This window comes from Crinia signifera, chromosome 4, assembly GCF_055691185.1.
Source record: "Crinia signifera chromosome 4, ASM5569118v1, whole genome shotgun sequence".
NCBI classification, from domain to species: Eukaryota; Metazoa; Chordata; class Amphibia; order Anura; family Myobatrachidae; genus Crinia; species Crinia signifera.
The window spans coordinates 156915325-156942482 of NC_139220.1; the positions used below are offsets into that span (position 1 = coordinate 156915325).

General features: G+C 44.0%; 1 protein-coding gene across 10 annotated transcripts in view; it reads right to left on the minus strand.

The window, feature by feature from the left end:
* CADPS2 (calcium dependent secretion activator 2) overlaps nt 1-27158 on the minus strand; it is a 547338-nt gene that overhangs the window by 411858 nt on the left and 108322 nt on the right. For all 10 annotated transcript variants that reach the window (XM_083182838.1, XM_083182837.1, XM_083182844.1 and 7 more), the window contains exons 7-8: nt 26847-26958; nt 9131-9270 (exon numbers count right to left, since the gene is read on the minus strand). In XM_083182838.1, coding sequence (XP_083038964.1) covers nt 9131-9270; nt 26847-26958 — 252 coding nt within the window. The remainder of the gene's footprint in view (nt 1-9130; nt 9271-26846; nt 26959-27158) is intronic.

Sequence of the window (27158 nt, forward strand, 5' to 3'; positions counted from 1 at the left end):
AGATGTGGAATTTACCGGGAGTGAAATCTGAAGGCAATGTTGCTGACAATTGGGACTCCAATGGGCAATCTCCCCCAGGCGCCAATCAATGATGGGATTGTGCTTCTTCAACCAGGGGAAACCCAACACGATGGGCACCGAAGGACATGAGGTTATCAAGAAGGTAATCTCCTCCTGGTGAAAAAGACCAATGGTCATCCGCACGGTAGGAGTCTGAAATGAGACGGCCCCATTGGAGAGCACACCACCATCTAAACCCCGTAGGATAATGGGGATAGGAAGCTGGAGTTGGGGAATCCGATGGCAGAGTCTAGGAAGTTACCTGCCGCGCCACTGTCCATAAATACATACCCCGAAAAATTACATCCCTGAAAAGATATACACCCCGGTACTAATAACAAGTCTAGAGAGGAAAACAGCTGAAGACTTTCTTCGTTCACTTGGCCCGACCTTTTACTGGCCTATTGGGACAGTTTCGCAGAATGTGGCCCTTACACCCACAATATAAGCAAAGAACTGAGCTCAGTCGGCGAGCCCTTTCTTCCGGGGAAATGCAAGCTGCACCAAGTTGCATAGGTTCCTCGCTTTCCTCAGGGGTAACAGGGACATAAGGGACCACCCGAGGGAGAGAGCCTCATTCGGACCTCCGCTCACGGAGGCGACGGTCAATTTTAATGGCTAATTCCATTAATTTATCCAGAGTTTTAGGTGCCGGGTATTGAATAAGGCAATCCTTAATTTCGTCAGCCAGACCGCAACGAAATTGGCTGCATAGCGCGCCGGATCGTTCCATCTGCAATAACTGGCCAATCGGCGGAACTCTGTACAATAAGCCTCAGCTGGGTCTTTCCCTTGCTTAAGGGCCCTTAGATGAGTCTCTGCTGAGGCTTCACGGTCGGGGTCATCATACAACAACCCAAGAGAACTAAAGAAATTGTCCAGCGAGGTCAAGGCTGGGCTGTCAGAAGGCAGTCCAAAGGCCCAGGTCTGGGGGTCACCCTGGAGTAAAGATATAAAAAGACCTATACGCTGGGCCTCGGATGTGAAGGAGCACGGTTTGAGCTGAAAATACAGCTTGCAGCTCTCTCGAAAATTAAAAAAGGTGGTACTTATGTAATATCTGGGCTTCCGTTTTTCTTATGAGACCGCGTCCGCTCGCCACGCTTCGGGCACGGTGGCTCGCTGCGCTCGCCATACTATATAAAATCAACTCCATGCGTAGTTGGATAGTAGGGGTATGAAAAAATGGGGTGCATTTAACATGGGAGTCCAGATAATACATAAGTACCAAAAAGGTTTTGCGATCCCCAGAGAACCGATCTGGTAGGTTCATCTTGGGGTCTGAACCCCCTGGCTCTGGGAGCTGCATCCTTTGCTCTTGGGAAGCTACCTTTAAAGACAATTCCCGCAACATCTGAGTAAGCCCTTGGAGCTGATCAGAAAAGGTCTGGGGAGTAGTACTCATGATACAAGATCACCCAATAAATCACAAAATAGTTATAAGACTCAATGTAATCTGTCTTTTTCAGGCCGGTTATAATGTTACGCTGCCCACTAGGGCACAGGGTGTTACGCTGCCCACTAGGGCACAGGGAGCAACTGTTGGCTGATGAAGGCAGGAAGTCAGGCGTGAGCCCATAGCCGGGACAGCCGGATAGGACGGCCACAGCGGATGCTACACTAACTCTGTTGAGTCCCTAAGGCAGATGGTAAACCCCTGCAGAGCTAGGCTTCACCTGTGGCCGCAGCGTCCGAAGGAGCGAGTTAGGCCCGCTCCGACCCCAATGCAGCTAGGTCTTAGGAATTGACAAGGGGTAAACGATCACCAAGGGGTACCCAAGAGGACCACTAACTACCGGGCCTAGCTGGGAACTGACCCCTGACTGCCGGCACCTGGCCAAACTGGGATGCGACCAAGTCGCAGACACAAGTAGACCAAAAGAGGAGTCCCCAGCAGGATACGCCACAGGGACGGCGACTCCCCAAAACAATGATAACGAAAGGGGACACTCCCTGCCTAAAAGACTCTACAAATGACAATAAAGATAGAAAGAACCAGAGAAAAAAGAGGGAGACAATAACCGATGAAAGATAATAATGAGCCCACGGAAGGGCAAGGCCACGGCGGGCCACTGGATGTTGAAAGAAAGATAATAATGAGCCCACGGAAGGGCACGGCCACGGCGGGCCACTGGATATAGAAGGAATGACCAAGGCTCCACTGGAGCACTTACGTGACCCACGAGAAGATGGAGACTGTGGGCCAAGCGCAGGCTCAGGATGAAGCTGGACACTGGCAAGACACTCCACGGAAGGCTGGGAAAAGAGGTTTTCGCTGGAAACAGGTAGCAGGAAGCTCGGGGACGTTGCCTGGCAACGTCCCAATGCTCCGTCTCAGAGTGAGGCTTGGGACGCTGCCTGGCAACGTCCCCAGCCACTTCACTCCGTGCCGCATCCGCCGTCCGTGCGGGTGCAGTGTGCAACAGTCTGCTCCTGCAATCACCAAAGCCTCACGGTCCCCTTCCTCTGTGTAAGTTGCCAGGTCTCTGTAAATTGCAGATGGAAGAGCCTGCTCTGTAGGTTGCTCACTGCTCATCTCTCCCATCTTATCCTATCACTTAAGATGGCCACTCCAACTGCTGCCAACTGTCACACTAGCCAGCATGGACCAGCCTCTTTCTGGAGCATCATGTGACCTCCAACTGTTACACTAGCCAGCACAAGCCATATTAAATCCACCCCAGGCGGTATATTATTTTATCATGGGTGTCCATGTGGGCACAATTGCACTGTACATAGTTATATAACACATACAACAGAAAAATATAAGATATATTTAAGTGCAATTTTATCCTAACAATTTTGTTACCAGCCTAAACTAAGAATAGATAAATGTACAGTGCATCTGGCACAAAGAGAGCTGGATTCTATATTTAAATGCTGGATCACTACTAACTAAATCCAACACCGGACATCCAGGTGGGCTGAGTTTCGCAGCTGCTTGAAGATTTCGCTCCCCCCCCCTCCCCCCCAAATAGTAAACATAGGCCTGCTGAATGGTAAGCCAGGTCAACCTAGCCTCTTTAGAAGTGGGAACAGGTTTTTGAGGTGGCTTGCCTCTTGGCAACGAGCTGCAGACTGTGGGCACTACCTCTGTAGTGTAAGAATGCTCCTCTGCCACGTCCTTGAAAGGACTGTTGAGGCCAAAAGGATTGAAAAGAGGAAGCAGCATATTGCCTTCTAGCCGGTTAAGGTGCTGAAGGCAAGAAAGCAGATTTGCCACCAGCAATACACTTATCCAACTCAGGCCTGAATAAGATATCACCAGTACATGGAAGAGCTTCTACAGCCCTTTTTTACTCTGGGTCTGCCTGCCAAGATCTCAACCAATGGGCCGCTATGACATTAGCCAAAATCCTAGATGAGATCTTGCTGATGACTTTTGCAGCATCACCAAAAAAACGCAAACCAATTTGATATGCTTGGCGAGAATAGCAAGCTCTGCTCGCGGGGTACCTGCATTCAAGCCATTCACCAATATTTCTGCTCATTTGGCTTTGGCCTTATTTACCCAGGCCATCACAATTGTGGTCAGCAGTTATGTACCTGCGGTCACATAAACTGACTTGAGAGTGGATTCAAGTTTGCAGTCGGCGTGATCCTTCAGCGAAGTAATGGCAGTGTCCTTTTCATAGACAAACAGGAAAGGAAGCAACCATTTGGTTGTCATGAAGTGGTCAAATAGATAGTGTGACCCACACCGCCAGGAATCTGAAACAGTTTATATGACTGCTTCCAGGCAGACGCAAACTGTTCTTGTTTTGGGAATGGGACCACCTCTTCCCACTCTCATCCCTTCATGTCATCAGAAGGCAGGTCCTCCTCTTCTGAGTTGTCAAACTGCAAAAGTCACCTGTAACTGCCTCTTTGTTCTGAAAGTCAGCAAGGGGGTCCTAGGAGGAGCTACCAGAGACACTTAAATTGTCCACTGACCTAGAAAGACTTAATGCCTATGCAGATTCAGATCTGCGAGCCTCAGCCAATTCGGAGGATACATTTGCAATTGCCAAGGGAGAGGGAGTCTGGCGGTCAACGCCGATCTCCAGGAGTACAATCCAGCCTCAACTCCAGGTGGAGAGTCCGGCTGTCACGCGGAGCAGTCTGGAGCCCGGCAGAGAGTTCCACGGCTATGAAAGCTGAGGTAGAACCGCTTGTGGCAGAGCTGCCTGCCCCTGCAGTAGCAGAATGGGTAGAGCAGAGGAGAGAGCAACGACTGGTGGGAGGTTGTACAAAGGGCTCGCAGCACCAACATAGATACTCACTGGGAGAAGTCTTCCAGCAGCTTGGAGTAGTTGGATGTCACAATTCCTCTCTGGTCACAGTGTGGGTATGAATGCCCCCTTGGAGAGGGGCTGCAGGTATCCGTAGAGTTAGGCAGACACTTTTAGAAGAAGACCTGACTGACTTCTTTTGCAATGAGTGTAAAATAAATGAGAGAAAAAAAATACTGGAAAGCTGGTATGTCCTGCATGATCAGCTCCATAGGGCACATTTTTCTAATTGGGGCTGATGGGTAGTTGAGGGGGAGGAGCCATATACTCTTAAATTAAGTAAGTTTCCAGCTCCCACTAACCACACCTATATACCCATTGCTGGATAAGAGAAAAATCTATATTCAGGAAGGATATAGGGCAACAGTGGCTGGAATTCATAGAGATGGAGTATCAATCCTTATGAACGAGGGCTCTTACCATTAGTGGAGGACATTATGGCCTTGCCTGTAGAAGTAAAATAAATATTCAGGATGTCATGTACATCCTTAGAAAGCTTGAGAATAAAACCGCTGATATACCCTCTCCTGCAGAAACTAATTCCTCTTCCCATAAAGCATTTGATACAGTATATTTTAGAGCTTTGTGCAGAAGTTATGAAAGGCCTTTGATATCTCTTTACGCTTTATCTACACATTGACCATATTCATTGTTGATAAAGTGGAAGAAGTAAAGCTCCATACACACTAGAGCAGTGGTAGCCAACCCTAGCCCTCGAGAGCTACCAACAGTGCACATTTTCCAGACAACCTAGCTGCTGCACAGCTGCACTCATTAATCACTGACACATGTTAAAAGATACACAGATGGAGCTAATTAGCTCACTTGTGATTCTGTGAGGAGACCTGCAAAACATGCACTGTTGGTAGCTCTCGAGGACTAGGGTGGCTACCCCAGCACTAGAGGATATAGTAAAATATATGTTTTACTATATTGGTTATTGTGTACAATTCAATGCATTATTGCTTTGCTGTCCTCTGAAGACATCAATTGGCTTTATAGACAATGATTCTGCAGGTACCACTGACGTCACTAAACGATATGTTATATCGATATTGTCAGTGTGTGCACGTGGCCAGTATAGTTACCTATGTCACCCACAGCCGGTATCGTTTAGTGTGTATGGGGTTTAAAGGAAATCTGGGTTCTAAGAGCACTAGGCAAAAGTTTTACTCTTGTTTTCCCAAACAAAAACATATGTTCCTGCACTTTCAAAAAGTAATTTAATTTCATTATCCAGCAACTCTTTGCATACATACGGGGACATCATTCTCTCATGGTTTTCGGTATCATTTTCCTCAACAAATGTTCGACCTTTTTGCTTCTTGAAAAATAAACCCAGCTAAAGAACTCAATTTATGTATCATCATATTGTTTTTTCCATTATCAAGTGAGATTGACTCATTTAGAAACCCCTGCTGTTGGATTTTTCATTAACAGTCTTGTAGAATCTGCTCACTTAGGGCCCAATTTAGAGATGGGCACACCTTTGGCTGTGTGAAGATATACTAATGTTGTTTATTTAAATAGACACCTCCTGCATTCTTCTCTGGTTCAATGCTGGTTCTGAAGTAGCTTGTGATGTCAGAGAGGGATGGTCCTAAGAATGAAGCATATTTGATGTACACCGTCTAACTGTTGCTGTATACTTCTTCACATATCCTTTTCTATACTTCTATACTGAGGATAGGCTAAGGAGACAAGTTGTATGTGAGTGCACATACTGTAGTTATAAAAGTAGGGAAAGCTTGATTGTGCTCTCTCTCATGATTAGTACAGTATATGGAGTACTGCTAGTACAACTGAGCAAATGTTATCTTGCAGGGTAGGTGAAAATACTCAGCAGATTGCATTAGGTCAGTGTAAGATGACTTATTGTCACTAGAGGGCAGCAAAGCACAACAAGAGAGCAAAACTATTGTAATCCACACACATGAGCAAATATGGAACTGTTGAATATGGGTAAATTAGAGGAATCATCTCCCAGAAAGAGGATATTATATGAGTGTTGCTGGGGTGATCCATTTACGTTCTGAACTGTGGCCAGCAGTACTATTATGTAGAACCCAAAAGAAAAAAAAACAGACTTCTGTCTACTACTTTCATTCTATGTTATGCTGCTTTCCCACTGCAGACCAGTTTAAAGTACTGGTAATCTTAAATGGTATTTAAAACGGTATTAGCATTCCCACTGCAGCAGATTACCGTTTTAAATACCATTTAAGTACCATTCCCATTGCAGTGAACCGTGTATAATGTAGAGTGCCTAACCCCCCCCCTTCCCCCAGTGTAAAGAGTGCCTAATCCCCCCCCCCCCAGTGTAAATAGTGCCTAACCCCCCGTACCTGCCCTGTGCCCCCACCTCCCCTCCCCTTGTACTTACATGTGGGCAGTGGGGAGGCAGCGGGGGTCATTGCAGGGTCCATGCAGGATACAGGCAGTCCCAGTGCCTGATGAGACCTAGTAGTTCTCACTTTGCGCATATGTAATGAGTGCACGTGCATACTAATGAGCCGCTCATTATGCGCATATGTAATTAGCGGCTCATTAGTATGCACGTGCACACATTACACATGCACAAAGTGCGAACTACTAGGTTTCATCAGGCACTGGGACTGCCTGGAGGCTAAATAACGTTTAAGAGGCATTCCCACTGCCTCTTAAACGTTATTTAGCCGTGTAGGACTCTGCTTTGAAAACGGGTTGAAATACCGTTTAACTTTAAACGGTATTTCAACTCTGGCGCTTTCCCACTGCAGCCTTAAACGGTATTTTGCCCTAAAAAATCGGCAATATACCGTTTTAAGGCTGCAGTGGGAAAAAGGGCATAAGTAAAACAAGACCTTGTTTCCCCCAGCTCACTGAATAGTATTAGTAACCAATCTTGAACACTACATGATAATAGAATTCATATATATTGGTTACATATACCTCCGCAGGTGTATGCTATGCCCCCAAGCCAAGTCAAGGCTTCTCTGTATATTGGGGGTCCCTAGCACTATATCTAGGTGCAGGGAGTGGCACCACAAAAACCATCATGAGCTAGGAAGCCCAGTGCGGCACGCCAGTGAGATACTATAGTGTTAATAATTAGTGATAGGAAGCCGAAGCTATATATAAAGAGGGAAAAAAAATGAAATGTTATTAAAATGAGAGGGATAGTGTTAGTGAGGGGAAAGTGATAATAGAATGAAAGGGCGTGCTGCACTAAAGCCAACCCAGAATTCTATTATCATGTAGTGTTCAAGATTGGTTACTAATACTATTCAGTGAGCTGGGGGGGAAAAGGGTCTTGTTTTACTTACTCAGTATTAACCCCTCCCTCATGCACCTGAGTAATATTACTGAACTAATTGAGCATCTACCACTATCTGTATGTACTTTCATTCTATGCAACAAGTGTTGTTGTGGAGAAAGTGGGGGATATTCAAATAAAAGCAGACCATGATAAGTCACCAGTGGTAGCGATCTATACTAGAACTGAGAAGTGTAGGAAGAAATATATGGATAGTAGCAATGGTGTTTTTGACATTATTAGGAAATTGTACTTTATGTGATTAGGTACCCATCATATGTGCTAGAGGTCCAAACCACATTTCCTTTATTAAGGTAGGCTTGGAAGGGACAGATAATGGTGGCAGTCACCTAGAGTTCCAAGGACATATGTGTGTGACTCCAGAGAAGAGACACATTTTCTCAGTATGTAACTCAATCAAGCAGGGGACTCCCAAGAGAGCAGACCTGTCAAAGATGGTGTACATAGACTGTAGAGTCTGTCACTTTTGTCATGCTGCAGACAGAAGAGAGTTAAGCATGGCTGCCCACTTTGGTGATCAGGCAACTATTACCTCCAAAGTATTTTTATTTGCAGTAAAGTAGCAACACACATGAATTTACAGTATCTCCTTTACTTATAAAACTTACCCGCTATGCTTCATATGTGGTGGGTTGTCTATTCTCCCTGCCAGCTATAAAGCTTACCCGCTATTCTACGTATGTGGTGGGTTGTCCATCCTCCCTGCCAGCTATAAAGCTTACCCGTTATGCTTCATATGTGGTGGCTTGTCCAGTCTCCCTGCCAGCTATAAAGCTTACCCGCTATGCTTCATACAGTATGTGGTGGGTTGTCTATCCACCCTGCCAGCTATAAAGCTTACCCGCTATTCTACGTATGTGGTGGGTTGTCCATCCTCCCTGCCAGCTATAAAGCTTACCCGCTATGCTTCATACAGTATGTGGTGGGTTGTCTATCCACCCTGCCAGCTATAAAGCTTACCCGCTATTCTACGTACGTGGTGGGTTGTCCATCCTCCCTGCCAGCTATAAAGCTTACCCGTTATGCTTCATATGTGGTGGCTTGTCCAGTCTCCCTGCCAGCTATAAAGCTTACCCGCTATGCTTCATACAGTATGTGGTGGGTTGTCTATCCACCCTGCCAGCTATAAAGCTTACCCGCTATTCTATGTATGTGGTGGGTTGTCCATCCTCCCTGCCAGCTATAAAGCTTACCTGTTATGCTTCATATGTGGTGGCTTGTCCAGTCTCCCTGCCAGCTATAAAGCTTACCCGCTATGCTTCATACAGTATGTGGTGGGTAGTCTATCCACCCTGCCAGCTATAAAGCTTACCCGCTATTCTACGTATGTGGTGGGTAGTCTATCCTCCCTGCCAGCTATAAAGCTTACCCGTTATGCTTCATATGTGGTGGCTTGTCCATCCTCCCTGCCAGCAATAAAGCTTACCCGCTATGCTTCATATGTGGTGGCTTGTCCAGTCTCTCTGCCAGCTATAAAGCTTACCCGCTATGCTTCATATGTGGTGGCTTGTCCATCCTTACTGCCAGCTTTATCTTCAAATCGGTGTCTTGACTGTTTTTGGGAACAGCCATTTTATGTAGCTCTGGCAATTTCGAATTATTGGGAGTCGGTCTAAGTATTACCTAGTGAGAAAAAAAGAAAAACGATCTATTATTGTTGTACTATACATAATGTAATATATACTATTGTATTTTGTAATTTAGTGATACTGTTAAGATTATATCCACCGCAATAAATACATTTTTTCTGGCACAATTTTTATTGCTTTGCTCACCACTAATCCCTAATGATAATAAGGTATCTAACATTTCGCATAGGAAAGGAACTGTCAACGTAACTATGTCTTAGTTTGAATTATCTAAACACTAATGCTAAGATTACCTTATTAATAACATCTATAAAATGTACAAATTATTAATAACCTTATATATATACTTAAAGGAAAATGATGAAAATAGCTATCATACCAGAATTAATGTTTTAGAGAAGGTATTTGATAAAGGGTTCATACCTTAGAGAGGGAACACTTTCACATAGCATGCAATAAAATGCTAAAGATCAAAGCTGAGGACATCTGCATATGTATCTAGGACGACGAATATGTAACAAAAAAGGGTACTTATGTAGTATCTGGGCTGCCGATTTTTTGATTGTATGCCTTAAGTTAAGGCATACAATCAGATGCGATGCGATGCGATATCGCATCGCATCGCATCGCATGCGACCATCGGATGCGATGACCCGATTTTTCCATAGGAATCAATGTTAAAATGGACTGAGTCCATTTTAACATGGAATTCAATGGGAAAAAGGGGTCCTTTTCATACCCCTACTATCCAAGTGGGCATGGAGTTGGATATAAACCTGTGGCGAGCGTAGCGAGCCACCGAGCCCGAAGCGTGGCGAGCGAAGCGAGCCCCGCGAGGGGCCGGTATTCTGTGTCCCCTCGCGGGGCTCGCTACGCTCGCCACGCTTCGGGCTCGGTGGCTCGCTACGCTCGCCACAGGTTTATATCCAACTCCATGCCCACTTGGATAGTAGGGGTATGAAAAGGACCCCTTTTTCCCATTGAATTCCATGTTAAAATGGACTCAGTCCATTTTAACATTGATTCCTATGGAAAAATCGGGTCATCGCATCGCATCGCATCGATGGTCGCATGCGATGCGATGCGATGTGCCCGATTCGACCCGATTTAGAAATCGGCAGCCCAGATACTACATAAGTACCCAAAAAAGCCTTATCTGGGGCTGATTTATAAAATAATGTCACAATAGATCTGCCAAAATACCGGTTTTCTGGGGGGACCCACAAACAAGTACCGCCAAGTGTAACATTTACCTGCCATGGTCTCTCCATTATCTACAGAGGACACAACCCCCATATAGTAGCTTTGCCCTGGCATCAGCAGCTGTAGCCTATGGGCAAAGCTTGGCAGAAATGACTGGGAGAGGATTCCTTAGGAAAACTCACCAGCAATGGTCATTTGCTCATACAGGATAGTCAGCAAACTGTGCATGCACAACAGTGCTGAATGGGACGTGAAGTGTTTGCATTAGTAACCCAGATCCCATGGGTAATTTCAGAGGCCCTTTCCATGTGGGTGTAGAAAATTGGGTCCACCGTGTCATTATGCCAATTAGGAAAAGGTAGACAGGACAAAAGCCCGCGAGGGGCGGCGGTACGCGTCCTCCGACCTTTTCATACCCCCACTATCCACGTCGGCGTGGAGTTGAGAATAGAATAGTGTGGCGAGCGCAGCGAGCCACCGAGCCCGAAGCATGGCGAGCCCCGCGAGGGGACGCGGATACCTTCACAGGTAAACGTGTCCCTTCGCGGGCTTCACAGGTATCCAGATACTACCCATGCATGTGTTTCTTGATATATGAGCAAATCACTAATTTCTTATTGCTGCGATAAACCCGATAATTAATAATTATGCACCATAATGTAGCTTCAGAACCGGATTTGTAACAGTATTTTTATCATGCCCAAATAGAATAAAATTCATAAACAAAATTAAAATTAATAAAAACTTGAGCCTCAAGTTTAGCCGACACAGTTATACATAAATGATTGCCTGGCAGCTAAGAGGACTCTGGAATTCTACAAAAAAAGATAAATGCTGTAAGATTTATGAATATGTTGCTTACTGAATGTAACTATGGCAATACGAGTCAGAATAGTTCATTACATAAAAAATCATTTTACAGACTGGTTCTTTCAGATACTTTCTTGGTCACAGTTTAGATGTTATGAGAGTCAAAGAAGAATACTGTATCTTAAAACTGACAAGGTGACCGCAAAAGAATAAAAGATCTTTAATGAGGTCCTTTTTACCCCCCTGAATTTGCTACTGAAATATTTCTTCCGCCCACGCTCTGATTAAGCACCATATCACCATGACATTTATTTAGTATAGTCGTCACATAATTAGGCTGTGTAGAAAATCTTACCTTTTATACTTCTATGCATTGATTATTATGCTGCGCTCTTACTCACACAAACTCGGGCAGAATATATTGACACTTCTCCCAACAAGTTTATATATTTAAATATTTTTATTTTAGATTGTTAAAACTGCTCTCAGATATTACACAAATGTGTCAGTGTTACTATATATAAAGTACCTTAATTCTGAAAGGTATGCACAAATGAAAAGGAGACACTTGTAGTAGCAGCGTTGTTTCTACTGTAAATCGCAGTGGTTTAATGTGTTTGCCAAAAGATGCGTGGCGTTTTTCCCAATTGCGCATGTGTTAACAGCTCCACCTCAGTTTCTTCATCCCTGGAAAGATAATTTGCGCGGTAGGATGCATGATGGATTCCTCCAGATGAGCACAAAGAATTGTTATGCAATTTCTTTAAGCATGTTTCAGAAATTTAGCCCAGGATGAAGGCGGTGTACTGGGAGCAGTGTCTCGCACTGTGCCCCATATTCCGGTGGTGTCTGCGTTATGAGGCAGGACTTGCCACGGCCAGGGTAGGCGCATGTTGTCAACGACCCTGCCACAATTTCGACTGTGGAGGATCTCATTCTTCAGAATTGTCAGATAAGGGCATGTGAAATTGATGCTGCACTGCTAATAAGCATGCAGCCCCGATATCTCCCAAAGTGACTGCCATATCTGTTTACCTGCTCACTGGGTTCCAAATATCAGGTCTGAATTGGGCCCTGTGTACTTCGCCCCCTTTATATGGGCTTCAATTATTCAGGCATGGACTGTTGGTATATTATGCTTGAAATATTAGCCCAAATACTTTTAACTGCACCTCTTTTCCCTTTGCCAGTCTGAAGAGTTGTGACAATATTTTCATGCTGTTGCCTACATATATTCAACCTGTCATTTTCATGGTGAAGTTGTGAAAATGATTTGTCATCCCCCATGACCAGTTCCCAATGAGTTACTGCCCCAGTCCTGCATTACTGAGCAAACGGGAGTCTTTTCAGCCTGTTTGCAGCCGATCGCAATGACATGTGGACACCCCATCTGTTTCCAATATAATGTAATGTTTAGCATACTGTGCACTGAGAGGCCATCTGAATTAGATCTGGATTCAAACTATCTGTCATTTTAAGCACTGTTGCCCATCTTTGGGACAAAACAAATCTACCTACCTGCTCTAGCATTCAGTAGCTGTTTATGAACACAGGCCTTATGCTGAGACCCAAAGTTTGTGTCTTCTGGTCATTCAGTGTCCACATTAACATTTAGCACCCTTGAATTCCCCAATGTAGCGATGTTACAAATTCTTGCATTACTGCTGCGATCGCCAATCATTCCATGTGCAAACTAGTTCATCACATATAAATGTTTAGCAATTATTTCATGAGTTTGTATCTGCACACCTTCACCTTACATGTTCCGACATACTACATGAGCATTAGATACTTTGCATAAAACTGCTTAGTGATCATAAAATGATGGCCATATGTACAATATACATAGGTCAAATCACAATGCCCATATAGAACAGCATAAAAGATCTATATCTCCAGTAGACATTGGATATTCATTTAGGACACCAGGCACCTCTATTACGTGCTACTTTTAAGCTCCCAATACCACTCCATATACTCTTTGAACCAACATACCGCTCTACATGTCAATTTTATGCCACTAGAACCCTCAACATTGACTTTTTGTGCCATCAGCTCCTCCACATCACATGTATCATTTATCATCACACCTGACACAATTTATGAATTATTCTTAATTAACTTTTGACATATTTCAAACTCTTAAAGGATTCCAAATCATAACGAAGTAGTAATATCAATGGATTTGTTAGTACTTTAAATGACAGTATGCAATATAGTGATAATAGTCATTATAGAAATGGCTAGTGAGAATAAAACATGTGGATGCAGTGAACAATTTTTACACAACTGTGCATCATTTTATATCTAAAAAAAAAAATGCAAGAATCAAGCTTTTCAAAGTAGCATAGCCTGCGTGTGTGATTATAATTTAGAGACATACAGATGGAGCGGCTCTCACTGTTTACACCTGCTTGCCATGGCGAAGGATTTGGCGATCCACTTTTCTTCTGCACTCAAATGCACCGGGGTGTGTGGATGCAGGCCATACAATATCATTGCAATAAATATCGCCACTGCTGGGTGGCTAATACTCCACCAATCTAGCAGCGGATTGATATACCAATGGAACTGTGCCATTCGCCAAGATTGGTGCGCGCTTAATACACAGTACAGTACGAATGAGACGCTTGTGTGCCTCATTCCCCTGAACATCGCTGTGGGTCCAACTGTACTGTACCATACAAGCAAATGGGCCATGTGGTGTTCCGGTCCCCATGGCAAATAATAACTGCCTTCTGCAGATCATGTACCCGATCCTAAATACTGTTAAGACAAAACTCATTCGCGGCGAGCAACATTACGGCTCTGTCTTTACATAGACTCATGAGCAGTGGCTGCTATCACCACGTGGCGTAGGCTAGTGGATAACTAGGGGAGATGTTTATGTACCAGAGGATATGATCCCCAAGTTTCTGAGACCACCAAAAATCGAACTGCAAGCGTCAGAACCTATGGTGGGTCTGAATTAACGGGTCCATTCTAGCTTTTGGGGAAAAAGGTGTCCACTTTGCATGCTGGGGATGCGGTCATTTGGTCTACAGCATGATGGTAGACAGTCATTAGGTTGACACCATTAGGTCTACATGGGAAAAGGTCAACATGGGTCTAGGTCAACATAGGAAAAGGTTGACATGGTTCTAGGTCGACATAGGAAAAGGTTGACATAGCTCTAGGTCGACAGGTCGTTAGCTCGACAGTCTCTAGGTCGACAGTAAAAAGATCGACATGGGGTTTTTCACAGCAGTGCGGGTAGGGGACCGGAGCTGCGGGTTCAACAGTGCAGCATCTGTTCCTTTGTCAGTTGCCCCTGTGTGTTTCAATAGCTTAATGCGACACACCTTCAGCATTCCCCTTAAAAACGTGAAACCTATACCATTGCTCGCTGCATAGATGTGGGCTTCCACGTTCACGCTCAAAAGCCATTTTGTTAACAAGCTCAGTGCTTTAGTCTGGTCTAAAAAGCGGCATCTGGTGGATGATCGCTGGTATTACACTCATCCAGTAACGCCCTTCGCCAAATGCTAAGCTGTGATACTTAATGTGCTGCCTTGCGACTATGCGCGATGTGGCGGATCAATCGCTATAGGCCGGGTAGACGGGAGCGACTCCATCTGTATAGTTGACAACTAAGTGGAAACTATTTTAAAGATGCAAGGTACATCTCATTTTAACAGGATTGGCATTGACAACTCTTACATCCTGCGACTTCACAACATAATGCATAAAAGATTTTTTCAGTGTAGATGACCCACCTAGCATGGGGCTGTAGATCCTAATGCTGAGGATATGTTTTTTTTAACACAATTGGTGGGATAGGATCATAGGCCTCCACAGTGTTTTGATGTGGGGTTTGCGACACATACTAACACCCACTCCCACAGCTGAATCCTCACCTGATCTCCACATTGCCTTCTCATTCTGATCTTGACTCCCCTGAACTGCTCTTGGGTCATCTTCCCTGCCAGGCACTCTGTTGTCTCCATGCCAGGACACTACAAGCGCTGAACCTCTTCTTACATGTGGTTACACAGACGGCATTCATTTGGAGGGGCAAAAACATTACATTAAGGATCTGAGGCTCAGGAAGCACTGGTGAGATAGTGAGGAGTAATGCAGGGGATGAAGACACAGGTGCGAATGGGCCGATGGCACAATTTGGGAGGAATGCAGCGGCACAGGTAAGCAGTGAAGCCAAGCCACATGTGGTAAAAGGTGCAGTGGCACAGGTGTGGAGGTTTGAAAGAGACTAAAGCACAAGTGGTGTGGTGGCAGAGGTACTAATGCAAAGGGGAAGGGCACTGGGGTGGAGGACTTGTGGTACTAGGTGGAGGGAGCAAAAGGAACAGATGGGAAAAGATGTAGAGGCATATCTATGGAAGCAGCACATGTACTGTTGATAAAATAGGAAGTAGAGCTGATTTTAAGTGGTAGTGGAATAACTGATGGGGCAGAACATAGGTAGCTGCAATTGCATATGATTCATATCTAATGCTGCTTAGATGTCCATTCAGGAGGGAATCCAGCTCGTTCACTAATGTTTCCCATTGTTTCTCCTAGCAAGGAAGCTTTGGGCAAGAAGAAAAGCAGGGGTCAAGGGGAGGCGCAAAGATCTGGAGCCTGGAGGTGCAGAATGTGGGCAGCACAGACAGTGAAATGGTTAACGTTATTGCCTCACAGCCCTGAGGTCATGGCTAAGAGTGCCACCATGGCCTTAACGGTGTAGAGTTTGTATATGCAACTCAGGCTTGCATGGGTTTCCTCTGGGTACTCCGGTTTCCTCCCACAAGCCAAAAAATAAATATTGGTAGCATAATTGGCTCCCAATAAAAAATTAACCCTAGCGTGAATGTGCATGTATATGTGGTAAGGATATAGATTGAAAGATCCACTGCGGCTGGTACTGTTGAGAATGGTGAACTTCTCTCAAAAGCTGAGATATGCATTCATATACAGGTTGACTATCCCTTATCCGAATATCCGTTATCCAAATTATTCCGAAAACCGTACATTCCAGTGGAAGAAAATATATATATTTATTTTTTGCTAAAAGCACTACTCGGGACATTTGTAAGAGCACTACTGGGGACATGATATGTAACTAGCACTACTGGGGATATGATATGTAACTGGTACTAAATATCTGCAAGAAAATTATTGCTTTGCATTAAAATTCAGTACCTGAGATTGTACACAAACTTTGTTTCATGCACAAAAAAGAGGCAAATTATACTTACCGATAATTCCTTTTTCTTCATAGAGATCCCATGGCAGCCTTAACACTGGGATATTCCCATCCCCCATAGATTCAGACAGGACATTTTTCTCTAGGACCGCCCACATTGGGTATAATAGCCCCCTCCTTGCTCTCCTCTGTGTCTTTTAATGTCTCCGTAACACTGGTCCTGGAGAAAAAACACAACATAGCATAATACACAGGGAGGGTAACCAATGGCTGCCATGGGATCTCTATGAAGAAAAAGGAATTATCGGTAAGTATAATTCGCCTCTTTCTTCTACGATCCCCATGGCAGCCTTAACACTGGGACATACCCAAGTAAACACATGGGAGGGCTAAATCATGCATGTAATATTTATATGTATAGGCCTTTAGACAGCCAAAGTAGCCTCTTGTAAGACATGCTTCCCAAAGTGGGCAGTCGGTACATTGAGTGCATAGTGATTCGCAAAGGTATGAACTGACGACCAAGTAGCTGCTCTGCAGATCTCCGCGACTGACGCCTTCGCCGCCTTCGCCCAGGAAGTGGAAATTGCCCGGGTAGAGTGTGCCTGAACAATAGGAGGAGCTGCTCTACCGGTCTTCTTATATGCAAACAGGATGGTTTCCCTGATCCATCTGGATATTGTTTGCTTCACCGGTGCCTTTCCTTTCTTTATTCCTTCCGGAATGACAAACAAGTGATTCGAAGTTCTGAAAGGTTTAGTTCTTTCCAGATACATGGATATAGCTCTGACTAAGTATAAAGTATGCCAGACTTCTTCCTCCTTGTTCCGTGGATTTGTACAGAACTCAGGTAGTGTTATCTCCTGGTTCAAGTGGAAGGAAGACACGACCTTAGGGACAAACTCTGGGTGTGTACGTAGTACTACCCTGTCTGGATATATTACTAGGTACGGTTCCTCTATCCAGAGGGCCTGCAGCTCACTGACCCTTCTGGCAGATGTGACTGCAACCAGAAACACCACCTTCCAGGTGAGGAATTTTAGCGAGCACTCGGCTAAAGGTTCAAACGGATTCTTAGTTAAGACTGTCAGTAACAGGTTCAAGTCCCAAGGTGCTACAATGGCCTTAATTGGTGGTCTGATTCTCTTCATCGCCCTACCGAATCTTTTGACCATTTTGTCCTCTGCCAGAGGTCTGTCTAATAAAACACTCAGAGCTGATGTTTGTGCTTTGATGGTAGCTGTGGCTAGACCCATTTGAAACCCTTCAAAAAGGAACTGTAACACCTTGTCCGTGGGAATACATGCAAAGTCCCCTTTGAATTCACCCCAGGTAATAAACTTATTCCAAGTTTTATAATAGGCTGCTGAAGATACTTTCTTCCTAGCCTCCATCATCATTTCTGTGACTTGCGGTGATAGATTATGCTTTCTCAATATCTGCCGCTCAATTTCCATGCCTCTAGACACAATGTTGCTGGGTCTTGGTACAACAGTGGTCCTTGGCTCAACAGGTCTGGTCTGTTCGGCAGTCTCCAAGGCTGCTGCATCGACATCCTTAGGGCATTGGTAAACCAGGCCCTCCTCGGCCAGCGAGGTAGTATTACTATCACCTGAACCTGGTCTTCCCGTATCTTGGGTATTACTGGGAAGGGGGGGGAAACATAACCCAGGTTGAATGTCCATTTGATTGCAAATGTGTCCAATGCTTCTGCCTGAGGATGCCAAAACTTTGAGCAAAATTTGCTCACCTTTCTGTTGGTGACTGTGGCCATCAGGTCCACCTCCGGCACCCCAAACCTCTTCACAATCTCTCACACCTCCTGGTTCAGTTCCCACTCTCCAGGTAGTATCGTCCTGCGACTCAGGAAGTCTGCCACTATATTTTTCTTGCCTGGAATGTAAACCGCCGAAATTGACAATAGATTCAATTCCGCCCAGTTCATGATCTTCTCTGATAATTTCATCAACTTCTGACTTCTGGTTCCCCCTTGATGGTTTATGTGGGACACCACCGTCACATTGTCGGTCATAATTCGGAGATGAGAGTCTCGAATCTTCATCCTGAGCATAGACATCGCCTCCCAAACTGCCTGCAGTTCTCTTGCGTTTGAGGAGTTCCTTGCCTCTTCCTGAGACCATTTCCCCTGAACTGATGACTCGCCTAGATGAGCTCCCCATCCTGACAGACTGGCGTCTGTTGTCAGTATTTGGAAGTGTGGATTCTCTAAACTGGAGGTTCTGTTCTCCAGATCTTCCGTCCACCACTTCAGGGATCTTCTCACTGGTTGCGGTAACTGTATAACATGATGGTCTTTGTAACCTTTTTTCAGCAGCGGGAGTAGATACCACTGCAGCTGTCTTGAGTTCCACTGTGCCCAAGGTATAATCTTTATACACGATACCATCATTCCTAATAATTGTACTGCTTTTAGAAGTGGAATTCTTCTTTTTAGTAGGATCCATTCCGTCAGCTCTCTTACTCTCATACATCTTTCTACTGACAAGGCCACTGAGTACTCTCTGGTGTCTATCCTGACGCCCAGAAATTGTATCCTCTTGGTAGGACCTAACTGACTCTTCTCGTTGTTTATGATCCACCCGTGTCTTCTCAGCGTTTTTGGTGTAAGAGTTACACTCAGCCTCACTTCTTCCGCTGAGTCCCCAGCAATTAGCAAATCGTCTAAGTATGGCCATATCTGGACTTTCTTCTTTCTTAGTTCCGCCATTAACGTGATCAGTACCTTTGTGAATACTCTCGGGGAACTCTTCAGCCCAAATGGTAGGCACGTGAACTGAAAGTGCTGTCCCGCCACATAGAACCTTAGGAACTTCCTGTGACCTCTGTATACTGGAATGTGGTAGTACGCATCTCTTAGGTCTACTGAGGCTAGATACTTGTTTCTCCTTATGCCTGATAATATGGAAGTCAGACACTCCATCCTGAATTTTATCTTACTTATGAAGTAATTTAGCTCTCTTAGGTCCAGGATGGTCCTGAACCCACCTTTGGCTTTCTCCACTAAGAAGAGATTGGAGTAAAAACCTTCCTTGTGTTGGGTCTGTGGTACCTTCTCGATCGCTTTCAGTTCCAATAGCTGTTCTATCTTCTCCCAGAGTGCCACTCTTTTCTGTCGATCTTCTGGTACCCTTGACTTCATAAACCTGCTGTGAGCTGGGAACTTCGCAAATTCTATGCGATAGCCTTCTTGAATTATACCCAACACCCATTTGTCTGTTATGGTGGATTTCCATTCTTCTGCAAATAGTGACAGCCTGGCTCCTACTTCCATCTTCTGGAGATAGTCATGATCTTCCTCCTCTATCAGTCTGGAATCGCCCACGAAAGGGCTGACGAAAGGATTGTCTCGAAGTGCTGGAGCCTCTTCTGTAGTATGGCCTGCCTGGCCTGTACGTCTTGGCCTCCTTGTATGACTGTTTAGTCGAGGTAGGGTAAGGAAATCGGTTCCTCCTGTCTTGTGGGAGCCGAATCGATTTTCCTCCTGACAACCTCTGAATCATCGTGTCTAATTTAGACCCGAATAAGAACTTCCCCTCAAAGGGCAATGTTGCCAGTTTATTCTTAGAGTTGGCGTCCGCACTCCATGGTCTGAGCCATAGTGCTCTTCTCGCCGTGACCCCAGCGGCCATGGTCTTCGCTGAAAAGGACACCGAGTCTAATGAAGCCTCACATAGGTAGTCTATTGATTTCTGCATAACTTCAAGACTTTTTAACAAATATTGTTTTGATATTCTATCTTCTATGTCAGTATGAAGATTAGAAGCCCATAGCCTTAAAGCTCTTGAGACAGATGCCACTGCCACTGTAGATTTAAGTGCCCCTGCAGAAGCCGAATGGACCTTACGTAAGGCGTTCTCGGTCTTCCTATCCATTGAATCTTTAAAAGCCGCTGAATCTTCAACTGGGATAGTGGACCTTGATGTAAGTTCTGCCACCGCAGCATCTACCTTCGGCATAGAGCACCAGCCTAAGAACTCATCGTCTTTGTATGGGTACATTTTATCGACTCGATTACCTAGTGTCAATTTCTTGTCCATGTTCGTCCATTCTTTAGCTATCATGTCCCTAACCATCGTGTGGACTGGAAATGTTCTTCCCTTTTTCGCTCTGTCCTCATATAAGGGGTTCTTCACTCCTGACGTACCCGCTTCTTCTTTGTAGTTCATTGCCTTGTTTATATTTTTCAGCATACCTTCAACTAATTCTAGATTAAAGGTTCAGGTTTCCTCTAACTCCCCTTCATCTGTGGAGTTTTTCTCTGGCTCCTGACACTCTACCTCCTCAGCTGAGCCTTCCTCATTACTGAACTCTGCCTGAGCTCTGGATCTTTTTGGTGTCTTTGACTGCAGAAATTCATCTTTTGAGACAAATGAGTCTTTCATCCATGCCATCAAATCTTTGAGAAACTCAGATTGTTCCGCCTTTCTGTCCAATTTTCTCTGCCCATCCTCACACTCATCGCATAGTGATTTCTTCTGGGCCGAGGCAAACAGTTTATCACAAGACATGCATCTCGTCTCTATAAACTTCTTTTTTGCTGTTTTCTTCTTATGAACTGTATCAGCAACAGGCACACTATAAAAAACAAAGCTACACTAGGTATCTTGTTCAAATAAAAAACTAATGCCCAAAAACCAAAGGGCTTACCTCACCGGGGCATCAACCGGCTTGTGGGGTGAAGGTGGATCCATAATGACTCTCAGCTTTCAGTGCTATAACCTCCAGAGAATATCCAGAATAGCTGCACATGCTTGTCATCCTGGCGTTTCTTTAAATAGGGCGCCATAACCCTTTCCTTTCCGCTTTTCCCATTCAGGATGGCCAAGCGGAACAAAAAATGCTTCCCCTTGTTTCCGCGGGGAAGCATTTACTGGCGCACCTCCGGCGCTACTGGGCGGAAGTGACGTGGTACGCGAACTTCCGCCCCTTCTGCCTGTACTCCGGAGCGCCCAGACGCGGCTTCCAGCTCGGTCTGTCAGCTCCTTCACCCGGCCACTGATCAGGCGTCCTGCCTGCTTTAATGCCGCCATGTGCCCGGTACGTATTACATCTTCCATGGTGCATCACATCATAGCGCAATTCTTTCCATACTACCAAGGCAGGAATAAATGCATAAGGGTAGTAAACTGACCTTAGCATCTCCTTCTCCCCGGGGAGCCACCCCATCCAGTCTTCCACTGCATAGAGGTAACCCTGCTTTAAACAAAAAAAACAACCTACTCTGTCCTTCTCTAAACGGAGACAGGAAAAAAGACACAGAGGAGAGCAAGGAGGGGGCTATTATACCCAATGTGGGCGGTCCTAGAGAAAAATGTCCTGTCTGAATCTATGGGGGATGGGAATATCCCAGTGTTAAGGCTGCCATGGGGATCGTAGAATAAATATATGTGTGTATGTCATGTGTTTATACAACATTAATGCAATATACATCATTGAAATATAAAAATATTCTGAAATACTAAATAATCTTATATACAAAATTCTTCTGGTCCCAAGCATTTTGGATAAGGGATACTCAACCTGTAATCTGAGATTATTTTCTGTAGGTCAATGCAAGAATTTAGTATTTTCCACCTGGGCCCCTGCAATATCTGAGCTTGTTCTACCAGCTGCAAAGCAGCCACATTTACCAAAGCCCGCATAATTTCTTTCATATTGGAGTCTGAGGGAAAACAAAAAACTTTGCTTCACTCAGCAAGGACACAGTATGTATTTCAACACACAAAGAGGCAAAATTTCGGTTTGAAACAAAAACTCCCAGAAAACTTTGACTACTGTTTACAAGACTCCTTGATCTGCTGTGAAAAACACAGAATTAATTGAATATATACACGTCGTGCTGAACCAGCTTGCTTGTAGTTTATTTAGGATAGTGTCAATATCAAACAGCATTAGGTGTGCAACCAACAATCACATCCATAAAATATCCCAGATACCCTGTCATTGACTACAAACAGTAGATTCCTCACTAGTCACCACCAATTGGCATTGGTTGACCAACCCCTTACACAAGAACAGAACTTCTACCTTCTCCCAAGCCCTCACCAGCTAAATCATCACATCATGTGATCCGTAAAAGAAAATTTGCTGGTGTTGCGCTTATATGTTATTTCGGGTCAGCCTGTGTGCACACAAAGCCTTCACCAAAGCCTCTAAATTCATACAGCAAATACAAAACAAGCATTTGACACACTGGCTATTCCAAAACTAAAACCAACCACCTTTACTTCCCTTATTGTAGAAAGATATTCTGCAATGAATCAGACAAAGACAACATAGGGCAAATATTGTTGGATGGGAAATGCCGTGGGCTAGAATTGGGTAAATCAGATTTGGAAAAGGACATACGAGTCCTAATTAGCAGCAAACAGATTCAGTGCTCAGTGTTATGCAGCAGCCGATAAGGCCAAAAAGATACTAGCCTGGAGACTAGGTAAAGCCCCGTACACACGGGGGAGATATATTGCTCAGCAATATATTGCTCAGTTTCTCCTTTTCATCAGCAACCAGAGATGGTCGCTGATGAAGAGGAAACTCTGCCGGCGGTGCCGCAGAGGTAATCACTGGCAATATGGTCGCCAGCGACCATATTTCCAGCTATTTCAGACCCTATCGCCCCCGTGTGTACACAGCTTAAGACCTCACCTACAACTTGCAGTACAATTCTACACTCCTCACTACATATAAGACACAATATAACTGTAAAAAGTCCAGAGAAGGGCAACCAAGCTAATAAAAGGGATGGAGTCATTAAGCTATGAGGAAATATTAGCCAAATTAGGAATGTTGATGCTAGAAAAGACATTTATGGGGAGACATGCTTAACATGTACAAATATATCAGGGGACAATATAACAAACAGTCAGCCATTTAGGGCAGTAAATGTATGGACAAGCATCTATTGTAAAATCCAGGGGTACAACCGATAATCATAATTTAACCCAAAATGGAATCGGGAAAAAAAAAAGTTTGAGCTTGATGAACATGCGTCTTCTTTCAGCCTAAACTACTAAGTTACTATTTATATTGACCAACTGCATTTCAACCTTTTGTCTGTGTCGACTTAATGCATGTTGACCTTTTGGTGTTGACCTATTGATTGACTATTTTACATGTATATGGAATGGAGGAGAAAGGACACTGCCGATGCACCTTTTGATTGTATTCTACCTCCTAAAATGGCTGATTAGATTTTGCCAAAGAAAACCAGAAGTCAAACGGAACACTTCCAGTTTCGGACATCATATTTGCCAACCACAGCAGAAGCAATCAACGATCGGGCATTTCCATTTCCAGAAATCGGGAGATTCAAGCTTTTTAAACACTTTTAATCACTTATAGTTTAATTGCTGCAATAACCCAGGATAGGTATTTGTGATGAATATTTACCTGAATTCTGCTACAGGAAGTCCCGAACAGGGACTTCAGCTCCAGAAGTCCTTTCAACAGTATATATAACCCCAGCTACTTGCTCATAGTCACCGCGCCTTTTGAAGTAAAACCAGGAAAGCCCCAAACATGTCAAGGCAGCTAGTGACTATCTACCAGGACACAGGGGGACTTCTGCCCAGTGCAAACCTTTTGGATCCAGGCAGGGTGCACTTCTGGTCTGCACCTTGCCTCTATTCCATCCCTATAGGCTCTAAATCTTGATCTTGGTAAGATCACCCCTGTTTTATCAACATTAGAGGATTTCTCTCCCTTTCTTGTGTTTGTTTTTTTTATGTCAGTGTCAATTTGATATTTTATTAAAGATTTATTGGATTCTACAAAGCACCTGGCTGTGGTCAGCAAAACACCTTTTTTGATCCAAATTGTAGTACGTATAAGCAAAATTAATTTCATAGTGGCTGTGCTCATACAATTTTCCCAAAAAACCTCTGAAGCAGGGGTGACCAGGTGGAAATTACCATACAAAAATTAGTGCACTGAGAATGTATCAGAAACAGGGAAATTGGGAGCACATTTTGCTAGAGGCAAGTGACTCACCCATACAAGATGTCTTGATAACAGCAGGAAAGCGTTAGGGCATTTCAATTTCTATATGACCACCCATACTTCTGAAGACTTGGGATAATTGTGATTTCAATCCAGACATTGACATTCATATTCTGGAACAGAAGCATGGAGGTAGACTGGACTAGTGTGGAGTTTTGCATTATGTTCAGATAAATGCATATATTGATGTATTATGTATATTAATTACCTAGTTTATAAATTAATGGTTTAAAATATATTTTATTTTATACATTTTAATATCTTGGAGGCTGCCTAGGAACACTGGGAAGGATTTTTTTTTACAGGGGGGGGGGGGGGGGGGTGTAGATATACAGTATGATAAAAATATTGTTTCACCTAAATATTGATTGAAACTTAGGGGTATATTCAATGGATGTCAGATCCATTCGGACATTCTTTTGACGGAATGGATCTGGCATCCATAATTCAATGCAGCGGCCAAATCTGGATGTCGGATTCGGCCGCTGATTGATGCTCACCCGGCTGGAGTGGGGATGAGGTGAGTGCAGCGGCGGAAGGATCAGCCGGGAGGCAGTGGGAGAGGTGAGCACAGCGGGTGGTTACAGGAGGCAGCATACAGGAGGACGGCATAGTGTAAAATGCTGTTCACCCGGCACCATCCTCCCTGTCTCAATTTAGGTTTTGGCTGTGTTTGTATCAAAAACAGGTGGATTTTGGGCTATTCCGACCGGTCCACCTGTTTTTCAACAGGTCGAAACATTCCAACCTGTCATAAAAAAAACAGCTAGCACTGAATAGGTTGGAACCCCTTCCGACCTATTAATGTTGAAAACTGACGTCTTTTTGGCAAGATGGCATTTTCTACATCAATTGAATATACGCCATACTGTTTATCTTTACACAGTGCCCTTATTTTTATTTATTGCAAGCATACATGTATTGCTTAATCCATGAATTTAAACCCCATTAATTAATTTAATATTTTAGATGTATGCACGTATGTATGTATGTATGTATTTACGTAGGTATGTATAAAGGTGATTAAGTTTACAATGGTGAGTGTTAATTAATCTGTTAAGCAATGTGGTCACAGGCCACTGCACCCCAAACTGGGAATAGCGAGTGCAGCTTGCATCCCATTCCAAACACGTAAGAAATTGGACCTATACACTTGTGACCAAAGTCACACAAAAGCGTTAGTACCAATATACTAGAATTCTTTAAAAATAAGGATGTTAGATCACAATGTATAACTCTGAATAGCATAGAGCAGCACTGCTGCAGCCCATGATTAGAGGGTGTGTGCCTCAGAGACAAGTGGAGAATTTTGTAGTATATGTGGCCAGTAGCCACAGAAACTACTCAGAGGCACAGCTGTGCTCAATCACTCAAATACCAATTGGGATGTATGAATATATAAAAATGTATTAAAAAATAATAATAAACAAGAAATTCATGAATATAATCTCAAAGTGCACTTTGTAATAACACACAGACAAACAAGACTGACAACATATAACAATTAAAAGTCACTGGCTTTAAGTGGCTATAAGGCTAAGAATGGCTCATATTTCTTTGGGCATAAATGTGCAGATTTGTTGAGGTAGAACACCTATAGTTACCAGTCCCGCTCTTGATGGATACTCCTTGCCAATATTTATAATCCTGGGATGGGGAAGATATTTGCCAGGTTTGCAGTTTCCCTGCCTTTACTAGAGTTGCGCTTCGGATAGCTGTAATGATGAAGGTACTCCTGCACCAATAAGAGTCCAGCAAGCCACACTTGGGTAGATGTAACAGCGGTAATTCTGGGCACAATGTACAGTTCAAAAACGCGTTTCTCCGCCTATGTAACAACATCAGCGGCTTCCTCAGTTGAACTGTAAGGTGGTGTGCTAGCGGTTTTTATAGCAGCAGCTTTCTTGCGGCTTGTCAATGCTGCACTTCCGGGTATGTGGTCCAAGCCTCGTTCTGAGTCTCCTCTATTTATAACCTTTCGCGGCCATCTTGAATATGCGTTCCACACCTCGTTTTGGATTCGGGGTGTGAAGCTGCGCCTCTGAGTAGTTTCTCTGGCTACTGGACACATATACTACAAAATTCTCCACATAATAAATTGGATACACCATGGATGGTGTATCATAATTTTAGAACACTTTACTACCACTGTAAATCTAAATCTCACTGACTAAACCAGGCACATATATTACTTCAGGAGTAATGCAGACACATATGTTACTTTTGCCTTTTTCTGGGAGCATTCTAAGTTTAGGATGTAAATACAATGACCATGAAACTACTCATGAAACCCAGAACAACTATTTGTAAACACTGTATGTTAATATTACTTCTCATAAACTAACATAAAACCTTTATGCCTTATAACGGATTTGTTTTACCACAAAACCTACTTTTCCAAGTTCTTTATCTTCAAGTGCCAAAACGCCAGTACTTTCTGTAAAGAGCTTTACTTTAACAATTGGTCGAGGATGAGTAGTTGTAAAATCACCTTGCGTTCCCCATCTGCAGAAAGAAAGGAATATAAAAACAAATTTTGACACCGGAATAAAGTGGAGAGATGAGAGGACATTGTTACAATGCACAATATAATCTAATACGGTAGCAGCACAATAGCAGAGGGCAAGGGCTACAAATGGTATGCTCAGCCAGATTCCAATGGGAAAAATGCTCAGTGGAACTGTAGTGGGGATATATATTCCAGT